This window comes from Orbicella faveolata, unplaced genomic scaffold (genome assembly GCF_042242905.1).
Source record: "Orbicella faveolata isolate gen_17 unplaced genomic scaffold, um_ofav_v1 contig_24, whole genome shotgun sequence".
Lineage (NCBI taxonomy): Eukaryota > Metazoa > Cnidaria > Anthozoa > Scleractinia > Merulinidae > Orbicella > Orbicella faveolata.
Window position 1 is genome coordinate 26,620,266 of NW_028301552.1, and position 17,235 is coordinate 26,637,500.

Below are 17,235 nucleotides of genomic sequence, written 5' to 3' on the forward strand. Positions count from 1 at the left end.
ATTTTGGGTATTCTAGGATGTTTCCCTCGAATACTGGAGGCTTTGGTACTGGAACGGTCATACTTCGCAGCAGTTCAACTTGTGTTTTCTGAATCTCAGCAGTCTCTTCTTTAATGCACCAAGTCGAGAATTGTATGGCTCAGAATCGGTCCTTGCTGCCGATTGGTCGGTATTTTGCAGAACAAAGGCCGGTGTGTTTACATCTAGTCGTGAGGGGAAGTCAAGCGATGTTCTCGCACCTGTACTTGTGATTCTTTCATTTGAATCTGCTGCCTGGAATGGCGTTGTAGTGGGGACAATGGGAACGTTGATTTTGTCGTCATGTCCTTTAAGTTCGTTGGGGACACGGGAACTTGCCTTTATTTGCTGGAGATTAGGGCCGGAAGTGCTTAGCATCCTTTGTTTGTCTGTTTTGCCGAAAGAATTTGTTCTGTTTGTTGCTTCTTGTAGAGCAATAGTGTCATTTAATTCGGATTCTTGGAGTATTTTCTGAATTGCTTCGGCCGCGGATAGTTCTCCAAGTAATTCTTCTTGCTCATTTAAACACTAGCTCTTTCTCTTGGAGTTTTAATTCGTCTCGCCACTTGTCGATGTCTTGATGCCTTTTTAGCGTGTCTAATTTTGCCTTAAGTTTCGCGGTTTCTATTGCTGCACGCTTCGAGGAGGACGTTCAGGATGATCGAATGGACGATGAAGATTTCCTGGAGCGTAGTGATCTTTGTGAGAAGAGTTTGACTCTTTCTATTTCTTGGTCCCTTATTCTCACTTTGATGTCCGCCAAACATTCTAAAGCTGCGGTATTCAAATCGACGTATTCGTTGTGAATCTTTTGTTCTCTTTCCGTGAGTTTTAGTGACCTGTCAATCACTTAATTAGATTAAAATTTATTTGGAAAATCGTAGTGCATAACTAAAACTTCTACAATTTTCAGATTTCTTCATTAAACTCTCATAATTACATTTGGAAATAACTACAATACATTGCATTTTCCAAAATTCAAAACAGACTTGGATTATTGCATAAATATGGAGTACAGCCGCATGTCAAAGATGGATGAAATCTCCATGGTTACAGACAGAATTTGACCTGAATGCCATTCCTTACTTAGGTGGAGCAACTACAATACAAAGCAACACAGAAGGGATTCGAAAGGTCCTTGAGAGCTCCTATAGTTGTTTTAACACTTTTGGGCTTCACTTTCAGCTCACCTCTCATATGGTTGCCATGGAAACCAAAAACAATGAAAAACAATCAATATAGTTCGTTCATCTTGTGTTTTGGCTCTTTCTGCCACTCTTGTCCCTGGTTTTAGAGGGATCATCAAATTTAAACTTGCATGGTGTGGTAATGATGAAAGCAAGGTTCTATGCACATATGTCTCTGGCACACAGCACACTCATAGACTGTTCGCACTTCTTGGGTGTGGACAATGCATGCTTTCTTTGCATCTCGTTTTACCAGGTGGTGAAAATCATTATGATTGAAGTGAATTTCTGCTGGAAGAGGGGTTGAAGGCCTTCCCCTTTTCTTGACATAAGTTCTTCTACCAATCAATTGCTTTGACAATAATGCATGGAATGTAAGCTGTGTCTGCCGAGCAAGTGACAAGAGAAAACTCAAACGCACCCTGGAGAGGGGTTTGCGTGCAGTCTTCAGAGATAGCAAATCTACTTATGAGGAACTGCTGAAGAAAGCTAATTTAAAATCTCTTTACAAAAGAAGACTACAGGATATAGCTTGTTTGATGTTCAAAGTGAAGCATGATTTGTGTCCTCCAAACGTCAAAAATTTGTTCTCATTGAAAAGTTCTACTTACAACCTTAGAAGCGCAGATTTCCACATTCCCAGATTTAATACTGTCACCTATGGTAAACACTTGCTAAGATATATCGGACCTATGCTGTGGAATCCATGCTCGACTAACTTAAAAAACTTACTGTTTCTACAATCTTTTAAAAGACAGATCACGTTAACTAATCTTTCACAGAAAATTGAACACGAATGCGAGAATTGTGTTTTATGTAGCACATGATCCACTTATGAATGAATTATTTTAGAATTGTTGGAATTACTGTAAATAATGTAGTTAAATTTTAGTCTCTTTTTATTGTAAATATCAAATTTAGGTTTTTAAATTTTATAATTTATTTTATTTATTTTGTGTCCCCTATCAGTAGAGGGTTTTTTTTCCTCGGCTAGAATGTATTTGACACATTAATAAAGTTATTGTTGTTGTTGTTGTTGTGTGCATTTGGCATTTTGATGGCTGGGAGTAGCTTGCATTGAAATAAAACTATTCAGACAGCACTGTTCAAGTCCATGAAAGAAGAGTGCTAAATACCAAGTACAAGTTTTGAAATGTTTTTGTAAGAAGCAATTCTTTGATCGGCTAGGTCAACACCACCCATTGATGCATTGTACAATTTGATGCCCACAGGACAGCCAAACTCTTTCGCTTGCCATGCCCCATTAACATTTACTTTGTGGGTGGCAGTATCCATCCTGTTTCCTATTGGTATAGTAGAAATAAGGTGTACTGGCTTCTTGTCTTTCCAAGTAAGAGCCACAAGTTCTCCCTTCTGCCTGAAAGTGCACTCTCCACGTTGCAAGTTTTTCACAAGGGGGAGCTTGTGGTCCATGATTTCTTTGGGAAGATCTTTGCGATTTGGTCTGACTGTACCACTGGCCTGAATTCCACGTTCTCTCAGAGAAAAGTAAAGTTCTGGGCTTGTGTAAAAATTGTCTGTGAAAAGCCAATAGCCTTTTCCTTGTAAGGGTCCCATCAGTCGAAGAACTATATTTCAGGTTTGATTTAGTTCTGCCTCCCCTTTACGACCAGTATACACTTCAAAATCACAGATGTAGCCTGTGTGAGATTCAGCAACGGTAAACAGTTTGAAACCAAATCGTATTGGCTTACTGGGGAGAAATTGGCGAAAAAACTTCCTCCCTTTGAACTTCACCATTGTCTGGTCAATTGAAACCTCTCTAGCTGGAATGTAATTCTGCCTAAACTGTCGTTGTAGTTCATCAAGAACACTATGAATTTTGAAAAGGCAGTCATGTTGGGCAGGATCGCATGGTACCTCACTTTCGTTGTCAACAAAATGTATAAAACGCAATATGTTCATAAATCTGTTGCTGGACATAATATTTCCAAAACTAGGGGTTACAGTTACCTGATCTTTTTCCCAGTAGGACTGAAGAGAAGGCTTTTGCACAATCCCCATTGCAAAATAAAGTCCAAGCCACATACGCAACTTATTGACAGTTAGTTCGATCCATCCAAGCGGCTTTGCTAACCGTCGTTGTGCTTGCCCAGCGTAACAATTCGTCTCGCGTACAATTAGGCGGTACAACCGTTCGGTAAAATATAATTCAAAGAAATCAATAGCTTTCTTATCTGGAGGCAGGTTTCTAACGAGACCAATGCGCTCTTCAAATGCGATCGCCGTTTGAGGAGTAAGAATACTGCTCCAATCTTCAACGATCTCATCAGCTGACTCGCTAGCTGAATCATCTTCATCACTACTTTCATCAAGGAAATCATCCATATCTTGGTCGCTGTCAGACTCACGTTGTTCGTTTCCACGTGCTATGAAACTCAAGGGCATTTCATCAATATCGAAGCCTTGAAAATCACTAATTTCATCTCCAGAAGAGGAAAAAATCAATTCTTGTTCATCTTCAGCATGAGAGGTGCTCGCCGACGCCATTTTGAAAGCAAAAATTTGAAAACAAACTTGTGAACTTGTGCAAAATCCTCGCCAACCTTCTCTTGCTTCAAATTGATTGAAAGCTTGTTTCAAATATGTACCCTGTGGCAATGCTTAAACCCCCCTATACGCATTTATGTCTACTGGGAGCGAGTTGAAGTATGGGCCATATCGGGACCCACTAAAGTGGGTCTCGGGCAGGAAAGGGTTCAAAGGGCTTATAAGCAGCAAAAGCGTTCACCTTGGATAAACACTTTTGCTGTAGCAGAAAGATGGGTGAATGAGCAGGAGAATTGAAAAATTAAACGAGACCTACCTATAAGTTGAGGTTTGATTGAGATTCTATCACATGACATCAGAAGGCGAGAGATCACATGAGATAACACGGTGCTTGCGCAAGTCATAGTTAAAAGCCACATACTGGGTGCACCAAAAAATAGTATGCTGGCCGAAAAAGCCAAACTAGAAAAAGACTGGCAACCAACTTGCCTCAGAGAGGGTAAGTGTAGATAGTGGAGGGCATCTTATCTCTTGTCTTCTGATATGATGTGATAGAATTTCAATCAAACTTCAACTTACAGGTAAGTCTCATTTAATTTTTCAATTCTGTCACATCACCAGAAGGCAGAGATCCCATGAGACATTAAAGGATTGATGCATCCATACGACATGCACTCAAACAGGAGGAATGAAATCCATACAAAAGCAAGAGATTGAGCATAAGCAATGATAAATATGTTTGTAATTTATGGTCTAACAGCAACAAAATAAGCAAAAATAGTACATGTAATATACAAGAAACATTGCGAAGTTTTCACTGGTTGAGGATAGCAGAAGCTAGTCTGTTTCCTTGAATAACAGGTTTATTGTAATATTTATGGAAGATCTCGGCAGACTTTCAGCCTGCCTTAGCCATGATCTGATGGACAGGGACATCCTTTTCATCTGCTTTGGAAACAGATGCTGACCTAGTCCTGTGTGTTGTGAACACCTTGGTATCAATCCCACAAAGTCAGAGTTTCCTTAGTCCACATTGAAATTGTGTCCCTAGATACAGGCTTATGGGGTCTAACATAACTAATAAACAATTTTGTTTCGTTATTATGCAAGTTCTTGGTCTTGTTGATGTATGCTTTCAGACAAGTCAGGGAGCAAATTAATCTGTCTGGCCCATAGGCAGCAATGTCAATCCTCATATATGGGCTTCGGGGAGTACTGGTCTTAATATGCTCAGCAACGTCGAAGAAAGAATTATCCTCTTCCATGGTAAGATGTTGTAGATCTAAGTAGCGTATTGATTGCTCTTGTTGACTCAAAACCAGTAAAATTAGCATAAGTAACTTGTGCATTAAATCCTTTAAATACAATTTTTCATTGGGGTATAAAGAAGATAAATGTTTCAAAACCACTGAAACATCCCAAATTTTGTCATATTTAGGTTTGGGTCTACACGATTCAAATACCCCTTTCATAAACTGGGTAACAATGTGATTGCTACCAAAGCTTCCCCCATCTATCACAACAATGGTAGCTAAGGTAGAGGAAGCTTTATTAAGGTTAGAGTAGGTAAGCCCTTGATTAAAAAGCCCCTTGAGGAATTGAAGGGTGTCACTCGGTGGTGGTCAATAACAATTAATTTGTCTTACATGACAGAATGCCATCCATTTTTTAATGTATGTGGCATACTGTTTTTGAGTGCCTTTCCTTCAAGTTGCCATGAGAATTTCTTTAACCTCCTCTGGAAAGTTGTAACAGATGAAGATTTCTGTGTAGGGGATGTGGGCTTCTGTGAGAGGGGTGTTGAAGAAGGTCTGGGCGTAGGGGGAGAATCCAGGGCTGGTCGCACAAATGTTGTAGGAGTAATGGAAACCACATTTGGGTTGGCCAAAACAGAGCAATTAGTATGCCCTGTGATCTAAATTTGGATGTGGCAGTTGTTCACATGGCTACAAAAACACTTTAATGCAAAAAAGGCTGCAAGTAATTGCAATATACTTATATGATATCCAGCTTCCAAAGAGGTTCATCTCCCCCCATTTCCTGAGTGCCAAAAACCGCTTTCCAGCCCAATGTTGATGCGTCTGACTGAATTGTGATACTGGGGTGGTCGTAGTGGATATCTTGTTTGAGAGTTATGGCATTATTGCACCACCGCTGAATTTCTGTGAAAGTGGGAGGGGATAAGTGCATTTTTCCCATGTAATCACCCTTGTTTGCTATGAGTGCAAGATATTTATCCCATTCAAGGTGGCGGTGGTGTAGAGGTCTGTACTGAGCACCAGGAAAATTGGACAGTAGAATACCTGATAACCTCTGCGACCTGTCTAATTGTTGGCAGTCGTGTTTGTAAGAGCATAGTGCAAACAGAATCCATTGAACTTTTTCCCCAATAAGTGTAACTGTCATAGTGATAGAATCCAATACAAACCATAAGAAAGTTAATTTCTGGGATGACATGAAAACTGATATCTCTGGATGGATGTGAAACCCTAATTTGGTAAACATGGTGATGGTGTCAATCACATTTTTAAGACATTGAGCTGAGGTGTTGCCTTGCAGATAAGAATCATCAATATACCCTAAATTGAGATGTCCCACACTCCTAAGTGTGGCATACACAGGTTTCGATAGTTTAATAAATATGTGCAGGGCACTAGTTAGGCCATTAGGCAGACAGGTATATTTGAAAAAACACTGTCAAAACAGAACTTTAAGTATTTTTGGTGAGATGGGTGGATAGGAATGGTATAATATGCGTCTTTTAAGTCCACCAAAGCTATAAAACAACCTGACCTTGTCATGTTTACAGCGGCTTCTAGTGTATCCATTTTAAAATGATTGTAAGCTATAAATTTGTTAAACGCTTTGAGATTTAGAATGCTACGGTGTGTGCCATCTTTTTTCGGTCGTAAAAATATTGTGGAAATAAAGTCCTCTGGTTCCTGTGTCGCCTGGATAATGACCACTTTAGCGAGGAGTCTATCAATTTCAGCTTTGACAATTGAATGCTTATGAGCATTAAAGACACTAGGTCTGCCATAATGTTGCGTGGGTGCAACACTGTTTTTAAATTAAATTTTAACTCAAGTAATAATCTGAAGAAGAATTGGGAAGAGCTGTTGAGGTGTACGGACGTTATTTTTGAGCTCTGTGACCACTACATCAAATGGTGTAGAAAGATGGCTTTATACATTTAGACACAATGCCAGATAAAGAGGGAATGACACGGAAACAAGTCAAGAGTAATGAGAGGCTCTCAGACATGATGAACCTTCAAATTCAGAAGAATCTAATCCGTCCAACGACATGGCAGCGACGCTCGCAGAAATAAACAGTAAACTGGACCTCACTTTAGCTGGCATAAAGGAAATCGAAGAGCTCAGGGGAAAACAACACCTAATGGAGGAAAAGGTTGTTGTTATTCATCGTGGTAGATGCAATAATAAAGTGTATTATTGTTTGTCACACGATGTAGTCACTTAAGATGTAGATCGCGATGTTTCGACTGCTTACTGCTAGTCTTCTTCAGGCGATAAGGTCGACTGATTACACGGTATCATTTATATCACAAAGGTCAGCTGTGATTGGTGCATTTCGATTCTCCTATTGTTCCATTGTTCCGATGAGTAGCTATTCCCTCAGTGGTCCGCTGTTGTACCGTTCTCCTGTTGTGTTTTTTGATCGTGGACATCCATGCTTCAGGAATTTCAATTCCACTATCCCTGTTGATGTTATTAGGGTGAAGTCTTATGTGAATAGCTTCCTTGACCCTACGTGTGTACCAGTGAGGATCTCGATCAATAAATTTGACCTCATTCCAGATAGAATAATGGCCGGTCTCATGGGTGTGTTCAGAAATGGCAGAGGTCTGGGTACGGGTGAGTTGTATATCCCTGTCATGTTCTTTGATCCTCTCCTGCATAGATCTCCCTGTTTCTCCGATGCAGACTTTGCCGCACTCACAGGGAATCCTGTAGACAACACCATCTTGTTTAGCCGGGTTGACGGTGTCCTTTGGTCGCACTAAGTGTGACCGAAGTGTCGTGTCGGACTTGAAGACAGTGCGAATGCCTTGTTGTTCTAGGCAGTGGCGGAGAGACTCCGAAACTCCTTGGACATAAGGTAAAATGGCGGTGGATTTAAATTTCATGACGGGCTCTCCTGATGGCCGCCTTACCACCAGTGTCTACAGGAAACCAACACATACTGATCAGTACCTAGCGTATGATTCTCACCACCCTCAGTCAGTAAAGTGCGGTATTGTGAAGTGTCTACAACTGGGCTAAACGTCTCGTGACCAAACCATCAGTAATCGCTGGAGAGGAGAAACATCTGTCATCTGTACTTGTTTGTAACGGATATTCCTCCTCATTTGTGCAGCAGATCACAAAGGCGCGAACAACCCCAAGAAGAGAGCCCGTCGCAGAATTTAAATCTACCGCCGTTTTACCTTATGTCCAAGGAGCTTCAAAGTCTCTCCACCGCTGCCTAGAACAACAAGGCATTCACACCGTCTTCAAGTCCGACATGACACTTCGGTCACACTTAGTGTGACCAAAGGACACCATCAACCCGGCTAAACAAGATGGTGTTGTCTACAGGATTCCCTGTGAGTGTGGCAAAGTCTACATTGGAGAAACAGGGAGATCTATGCAGGAGAGGATCAAAGAACATGACAAGGATATATGACTCGCCCGTACCCTGACCTCCACTGTTTCTGAACACACCCACGAGACCGGCCACTATCCTATCTGGAATGAGGTCAAGTTTATTGATCAAGATCCTCACTGGTACACACGTAGGGTCAAGGAAGCTAAGACTTCACCCTAATAACATCAACAGGGATAGTGGAATTGAAATTCCTGAAGCATGGATGCCCACAATCAAAAAACACAACAGGAGAACGGTACAACAGCGGACCACTGAGGGAACAGCTACTCGTCGGAACAATGGAACAATAGGAGGATCGAAATGCACCAATCACAGCCGACCTTTGTGATATAAATGATACCGTGCAATCAGTCAACCTTATCGCCTGAAGAAGACTAGCAGTAAGCAGTTGAAACGTTGCGATCTACATCTAAAGTGACCACATCGTGTGACAAACGATAATACACTTTATTATAACACCTAATGGAGAAAGAAAATTCTGTGGACAGACAGTGGACACCCAACAGAAGATGTTATCACAGCTCCCAGAAGATGTAAATAAATTAACACAAGTTGCTATTGTTGAGAAGGAACACGCTATAAAACTAGAAAGCCATAGCAGACAGAATAATCTTATTTTCTACAACATTCCCGAAGTGCAAGAATCCAGTGCCACAACAGAAACTCTGCTATACACCTTCTTGGAACAAAACCTAGACATGGCAGAAGAAGAAACTAATGAAATGCTAATTAAACAGGCACATCTCCTTGGCAAGATCAGAGAGGCAACAAACCACTTCCAATCATTGCTAAATTTAGCTTTCACAAAAAAAAGTGCATACTATCAAGTGTCCGTACATTGGTGGAAACAAACTATGATATTTCACAAGATTTTCTGAGAGATCGTTGAAATACGGAAGGGTTTAGTCAAAGTGATGAAAGCAGCAAAGAAGAAGGGACAAGACACATAACTGGTTTATGATAAACTGTACATAAACGGCAGAAGATACAGACCAAAGGTATAATATCCAGGGACAACATAAATGCAGTGCCTCAAGTAACCCAAGACAGGCTTGTTGCAACCTTGATCATTTACATGTGTCTTTACTGAAGCCTTTACTGAAGCCGGACCCAAACTAAGTATATTTTTATGTTTTCCTTGATTAATGTAAGTATTCGTTTCTTCTTGTCTTTTGTTTATATTAGTTGGGTAAGTTACGTGAAAGGGCTAACGCTCTTACAAATAGCTTATGCAAACATCGGAGTACCTGGTCACATTTACCAAGTTGTTTTATTTTTAGATGTCTAAAATAACCATATCTTCACTTAATGTTTGAGGCTTGTTTAATAATGAAAAAAAAGAAGAGAAGTATTCCAGTGGCTCAAAAAGAAAAAATGTTCTATTTACATGGTGCAAGAAGCTCATTGTATGGAAAAGTCTTTTGAGGTTTGGGATGCTGAATGGGGTTACACAGCTTTATTCTGTAGTTTGGCGAGTTACAAAGTAGGTGTCATTATTCTTTTCAATAAGAACTTTTCTTTTAAAATTTCAAGGCAGCTTTGTAAAAGAGGGCAGATACATCATTGATGATTTGGAAGTTGGAGAGCTGACCTTGACTCTTTCCAACATTTTTGCTCCAAACACAGATGATCCAGCTTTCTTCAAAAATGTGAGCGAACAAATGCTGTCTTTTAAATGCGATGAAATTATTATTGTCGGAGATTTCAACCTTGTTTTGGATGTCTCAAAAGACAAAACAGGAAGGAAACCAATGACAGAATGGAATTCTCCTAAAGAGCTCAAATATATTCAGGAGAATTTGGATTTTACCGACATATGGAGAGATTTAAAGCCTAACGCAAAAAGATATACTTGGAGACAGAATAGATCAGAAGAGCATTGCCACCATTTCTTTTTGGTTAGTTTAAGCATTGCTGGAAGAATTTCAAATGCTGATATTCTTCCAGGGTACAAAACAGACCACTCTTTATGTAAAATTGACATCAATTACCATTCCAATCCCAGAGGACCCAATTTCTGGAAATTTAATTCCGCACTTTTGAGCGAAGTTGATTACGAAAATGCTATAGAGTCAATAATAGCCAAAATAGCCAGTGAATACAAAAGCAATGAAGAAGTCAATGAAGTGTTACTGTGGGAAATGATAAAACTTAAAATTAGAGATGCCTCAATGAAATATTCCAAAGTCAAAGTGAAGAAGATGGCAAATGAAGAGGCTAGTATTGAAAGTGCACTAGCCACCCTAGAAGGACATCTGGAACGGGGAAAATAATAAAGATGTCCTTGAGGAATAAATAAGGTGGAAGAAAAATGAATTAGAAAATATTATACAGTGTAAAACACAAGGCACCATAATTAGATCTAAGGCTAGATGGTACAATGAAGGGGAGAAAAATAGCAAATATTTCTTGAATTTAGAAAATAGACACTGTAAGAGGAGTACAATAATGCAGATTAAGACGAGCAATGGTTCATATGCTACAAACGACCCAAATATTTTAAAAGAATGCAATTCTTTTTATAGTCGGCTTTGCTCTTCAAAAAAACCCACAGTGACATCATGTTCTGACAACTTGTTCAGCCAGGAACACCCTTCACTTAATGATATCTATGAGAAAAAATGCAAAGGACTATTGTCTGAAAAAGAATGCTTAGAGGCATTAAAAACAATGGAACCCAGTAAATCGCCTGGAACAGACAGCCTTCCTGCTGAATTTTATAAAGTGGTTTGGAAGGATGTCTTCCTTTTCTTATATGTCGTCTTAACAAAAGCCATCAGAAGGGTAAGCTTGCTTTAACCCAAAGAAGAGGCATCATTTCATTGATCCCCAAGAAAGACAAGGCACTACAAGAACTGAAAAACTGGGGACCAATAACTTTATTAAACTGTGACTAAAATTGCATTCAATGCCATTGCTTCACGTCTCAAGGCTGTTTTGCAAAATTTAGTAGACAACGACTAAACAGGTTTCTTGAAATGACCTTCTATTGCAGAAAACATTTGCTTGATTAACAATGTCATCTCATACACAGAATCAAAGAATATTCCCTGGTTACTACTCTTTGTTGACTTTGAGAAAGCCTTCAATACTATTGAATGGGCTTTTGTTGAAAAAACACTCCATCATTTTGGTTTTGGCTCTTCTTTGTTTCACCATGATATCTTGAGCTGTGTTATAAATAATGTTGGTCAGCCGGTTTCTTTGAATTAAGTTGACGTGTAAGGCAGGGATTGTCCGCTTACATTTTTATCTTGTGCGCAGAGCTGTTAGCTACCACCATCCATACAGAAAATGAGGTTAAAGGAATCACAGTAGGCAGCACTGGATGTAAGCTTAGTCAATATGCAGATGACACCACTCTGATTTTGGATGGCACTCAAAAATCGTTTGAGCACTCCTTTGCTATATTAGAAAAATTTGGTGAGGTTTCAGGCTTGCAAGTGAATGGTGAAAAAATCTGAAGGTCTTTGGATCGGCTGCAAGAAAGGATCAAACCAGATTATTCGCTCTGATAAAAATCTTAAATGGGTGGATGGCGAGGTCAAGGCTTTAGGTGTTTGGTTCTACATTGACTGTGAAGAACTACCAAGGGAAGGTTCATGAGGTAGAGGATATCTTAAATGATTGGAGAAACAAGAGATTAACTTTAATCGGTAAAATCATAGTTATTAAGGCTCTAGCTGCATCACAATTTGTTTATATTCTGTCCTCATTGTCGCGTTCAAAATCTCTGAAAGAAACAAACAATCTTCATTTTAAATCTCTTTGGGATAACAAAGGCAACAAAATTAAGCAGACTGAAAAGATAGCAGATTACCAAGATAGAGGACAAAAGATGCTAGACATAATAGAATTTAATAAAGCCTTGAAAATTTCATGGATGCTTAAGTATATTTCAAATGACTGCAAATCCAAATGGAAGTGCTTTTTTGATTTTCATTTATCTAAGGTAGGCAGGAAATTAGTTTTTCTTGGTAATTTGGCACCAAAAGATGCCAGAAAACTTTATATAAAAGATGATTTTATCCAAGAACTTATTGAAGTGAGGATGGACTTAAATTATAAGGATTACTTAGGGATTACTGTTAGGTGTTACGTACTGCATATGCTAAAAAATCAATCTTTCTTTATACGTTAGTCAGTTAGTGTTTTGATGTTTATACTGTTACAATACCAAGAAAACCATCATTATACGCTACACAGTAAACCACATTGAAACCCCCCCCCCCCCCAAAGGCTCGGTTTGTAACACTTATCGCTTCCAAAGAGATTTGACTTATTTATTTATTTTGATTTATTGTTCAGCCAAAATCGTAACCAAAAGTTTCATACAATAAAAATAAAAAACTCTTTATGATTGGTGTAAATTGGCGTAAAGAGGCTTAGCGGTATTACAGAAGTATGGTTGCAATCATGCCAGAATAATTTATCTAAGCCTTACAATCACAAACAACTGTTTTAAAAATACTTCTAACTCCATACAAACCTTTGATGGAATGTGAATTCCATGATGCTATCGTTCTCTTCAGTCTGATCTCAACTACATTCATAGTATGCTGGACAAAACTGTTCTGGATCGACATTTTCCCACAAAACATTAAAACAAACAAAGTGACACGACTAATTTTGTGATTGTCTTAAACTCTACTAAATTCCACACATAAAACTTATTTTTATATGGATCATGCAAAAAAATGCTTTTGTTACACCTTATCCAAATTTGGTAACAGAGTCACAAAAGTATGTAAAATCTCGTGATTTCTGAGAAATAGGAGTCGCAGTTAGAGTGTTGTTTTGCGAAGAAACTCTTTACGTGCTGGTGGATTTTTGGGCAAGATTTTGACAAGAAAGCATAGGAAAGACTTACAAGTTTATTTGGCCACTGCAATACGATACTGTCTTCAGAGACTGATCTTCTTTGAAGTCTTTAAACTGATCTTGCCACCAGACCAGTCTTCTGCCTGTTTTGAATATGGCTGCCTTTAGCTCATGCTTTGCACAAGCCACAATTGCACAAGATACTACTGTGTTAAAGCGTGGTTGGCTGAGAACCTCAAAACAGTGCTATTTTTGCTTTTAGGAAAGTTTTTGGACCTTTTTCAGAGCTCACATACCAGGAGCTTGTCATTTTCTCGTAATTTCGTGCTTAGCAGCTTGAAATAACTTTCTTTGGTTTGCCTTGTGGCCTTCAGTGGTAGTAGCATCACAACTTGAATCTTTCCTTCTCTAAACTGCTGATGTATTACAGGATTATAGTGCTGTGTAGATGGATATCACTCCTTCATAACATCTCGTCTAATTCATGAAAGAATTCCACAAACATGCAACGATGTTCTTCGCACAACAACACTGATCTAACACTACCACGTCAATGTAAACTATGACAATTTTTTTCTCTCAGAAATCGCGCAATTTTCCGTACTTTTGTTATTCATTCCGCAAATTTAGATTCTCTGTAACTCAAGTCTTCCTTGCATGATTGATATGGAAATAAATTTCCATGTGTGGAATTTAATAAAGTTTAAGACACTCACAAAATTATTTGCATCACTTTACTTGTTTTAATTCTTTGTTGTAAATGTTGATCCAGAACAGTTTTGTCCAGCGTGCTAGTAATGAATGATACACAGAATCGGACAACTGGGTCATGCATGTCTATCAGCAAGCCATTTTCCATTCTCACAAGCATTTGTTTTATTGGGTAAATGACACGTCGATTAACCTCTGGCCATTTATGCTCTGCAGGCAGATTCTAGACAAAGGAAGGGAATGCCAAACAATCCTTTCAAGTTTTACACACGAGCATACCTATCATCATAACCAAGCATCTTGCTTTAACTGACCAGTTTACTCCTTTACTGCGCAAGTGTTACTATAAGCGTGTGCTATACCAATAAACCCTTGGGAATGCTTCCCTAGACAAACTACATAGGTATGTGCTGGCCCAAATAGTACAGATATGGTGTTTGAGTTGCAGTAATCCAAAAAGGTGTATATGGTGAAATAACTATTAAATAGTGGAATAATAATAGCTGAGTTTTGTACCGTCTGTTGCGTTGTCATGCACTAGTACAGTGGAATCCCGCCTTACAACCACCCCATTAATGCGAACAGCTTATTATAATAAGGCCACCTCTTTTTGACCTAAAGAAAGCTCTTAGTGGGTCAGTTTCTTATTTTAAAAACCCCTTTAATACGACCTCAACTGTATGACCCAAACGTGCTCATATTCACGACGTTCCACCATAGTATGTAAACTATCCTACCGGTATTATTATGACGTACCTGCCAAGAACGTGTCTGTAAGTAAGGTTCACAGGTTACATTCCCTCTCTCATCCCTAAGAAGATTCTGGACAAACAACAGTAGGTAAGATTCTGCGCCATGATCTACTCTAACCATGTCCTGAATACCCTCTTGCAGATGGATGTCCCTGGCATGAAGATGTAAGAAAGATTTTGTTGGTTTTAGATCTGGTGTCTGTGGTTTGCCCATAGGAATATCCATGGCTCATGATGGCTACGCGGAGAGGAACGATAGTAATTACAATAATTATGAAATTTTCGTTTTAAGCATTTTTTTTCAAAAATCATAAGTGTAGCTTAATGATTAGAGTAAAAATAATTCTTACAATGATTCGTGAGGATTTGGTAAAATATAACATTTTAATTAATACTTGCCACTAGCAAGAATTTCAAAGGCCTATTAGAAAGAAACATAATTCCGATGTGCAAAATATGCGTGAGTGATAAACCATTAAGCTGAGCAGATATTGTTGGAAAAAAGTACTCTATATCACGTAGTATTCAGCGCTTTTTAAACATCTTGTAGTTACTTTGTTGGTTGTGTTTTTAAAGGTAAAAAGCCAGTTGCAGTGGGACGTCTCCATTTATACCGTTGACGCTTCAGCGAATGTTGTAACAATTGAACATTTATAGAGAAAAAATACAAAAAAACTGACTTTGTGCATAGCACAATCTGTGCTGTTGTTAATGGGATCTGAAAACTCATCCGACAGACGAGTTGTGTACCTTTATCTGGCTGGCCAGAGAGGCCTAACTGACAAAGTATCATGTGCACATTGTAATTTCTAAGGTACCTCAAGAGGAGGAAAAGAGGTAGTATTTAGGTATATGCCTAAGACTTACCTAAAATGTGAGTAGATTATCGCAGCATTTTTTCTTGGCATGGAAAATAGTTTGATGATTGTTGAGCTGCACCCACCACTCATGACATAAAGAGTATATCCATACATTACCAGCTTCTCGTTCTGATCACAGTGCAACTTGTTGCCATAGTAAGGAGCATAATATGGAACCAGACTCTGTCTCCACACGGTGTCTTCCCTTCTTCCTTCATGACTGACTGGGTTAACACATCTTAGTGATTTTGTTGCCTGACTGCCGCTGAGACTTAAGCCTTTGCTTCAGATATAACGCGTCATCATTTTACGTCCATAAGTTGGTCTGAACTGAAATTTAACCGATGTCAACCTTAAAAAGCAAATCTTATACATGTTTCCAAAAAAAGGATTTAAAAGTATTAAGACAAAATTGGATAGAAAATCGAGCAATTTCAGTTCTTAGTGGATGAAAATCTGGTACCAGAATAATTTTAAATATTTTACAGTCCTTTTTACATTTTCTCAAAGGTAAAGATATAAATAGCTGCCTGAAATAACACTGAAAACAATTTCCCTTGGGAACGAGAGATTCAATTTTCAAAGTTCAGAGAAATTGTGCAAACACGGGTAAAATTTCATCATCAGTTTCATTTTACCAGTACTTTCAAGTGATTCATGCAAAGTTCAACATTTGTTTTTGACATTTGGTTTTGCTAGAAATGAGTGTTTTTTGAGAAGATATTTAAGAGTCTGTCCACACGAGGACCAGGCAGGCGTGACACATACTATCTCACCGATTTCTCTCAAACTTTCACAGATGATTAAGGTCATTAAGTTATTCAAGAGTCCAAAGTAGTTTGGGCTCCTGGTCAATCCCTGGGGTAATAGGTCTTTCACATCAAATCCCAGGGATAAAACCCCGAAATTAGCTCTAAAATTGTACTTCCAACAAAGATTCCTCACACTAACAAAATGCAGGTGATTTTAATCTTTATTTCATCCACCAATTCTTTGAACCTTAAAAGCAATGAAAGGTCCAACGTTGGAGTCATTTGAAATTATTCTCGCCAATGTAGAATATTTGACAATTAACCATGTCACACAACAATTTTAAGAAACTGCAAATTAGGCTTTTTAAATTGCAAATATCTCCAATGGGCAACAATGCATGTCGACAAACATGTAGTCACAGTAAAACCCTATCATAGTGCTATGTTTCTGATGAAAAAAATTTTGGCTTCTGTGAAATATTTGTGATCACATTCCTCCGAAGTACGTGACAATCCAAGTTAATTGGAGCACTCTGTGCACTCTGTGACCATATGCTGCTGTTTAAGGAGCCAGTTCAAATTGTTTGATGGTATCAGTGATGCCAATTTGTTTGTTTTTCAACCCTAAAAACCTTAAGAGATGTTTATCTGCATAGCTAAGGAGTTAAATTAATTATATAAATTCTAAGATATTCACATTATTTACAGACAGCTTACTAAAACCGATACATTTTATGCAGGAAGTCGACAGTTGAGAGCAAAGTGTGTGAGGTATATTTTGCCACATTTTGTTTCTTTCCATGCTTATTAAATTCATTTTCAAACTTGGAATGCACTCAAAGTAATTTCCTTACAGGAGAAACAGCAACCTTCCTGTAAATGTAGGTGTGTGGCATGACATTTGTTTCTGTTACATGTGTCAGTATATCTACTTGAATTGGGAAATAAAATT

The 17,235-nt window shown here is 38.6% G+C and overlaps 1 protein-coding gene and 2 pseudogenes across 1 annotated transcript; 1 reads left to right on the forward strand and 2 right to left on the reverse strand.

The window, feature by feature from the left end:
• Window positions 1-4,530: 4,530 nt before the first annotated feature.
• Window positions 4,531-6,122, reverse strand: LOC149111109 (uncharacterized; annotated as a pseudogene).
• A 1,563-nt stretch (window positions 6,123-7,685) lies between these two features.
• Window positions 7,686-10,842, forward strand: LOC149111110 (uncharacterized; annotated as a pseudogene).
• A 3,078-nt stretch (window positions 10,843-13,920) lies between these two features.
• LOC149111111 (uncharacterized) lies at window positions 13,921-14,807 on the reverse strand. The gene is made up of 2 exons (XM_089292377.1): window positions 14,676-14,807; window positions 13,921-14,142 (listed from the first exon to the last, which is right to left on the reverse strand). Exons 1-2 carry the CDS (start codon window positions 14,790-14,792, stop codon window positions 13,921-13,923), a joined length of 339 nt encoding a protein of 112 aa, XP_089148503.1. The 5' UTR covers window positions 14,793-14,807.
• Between the last annotated feature and the right edge of the window lie 2,428 nt (window positions 14,808-17,235).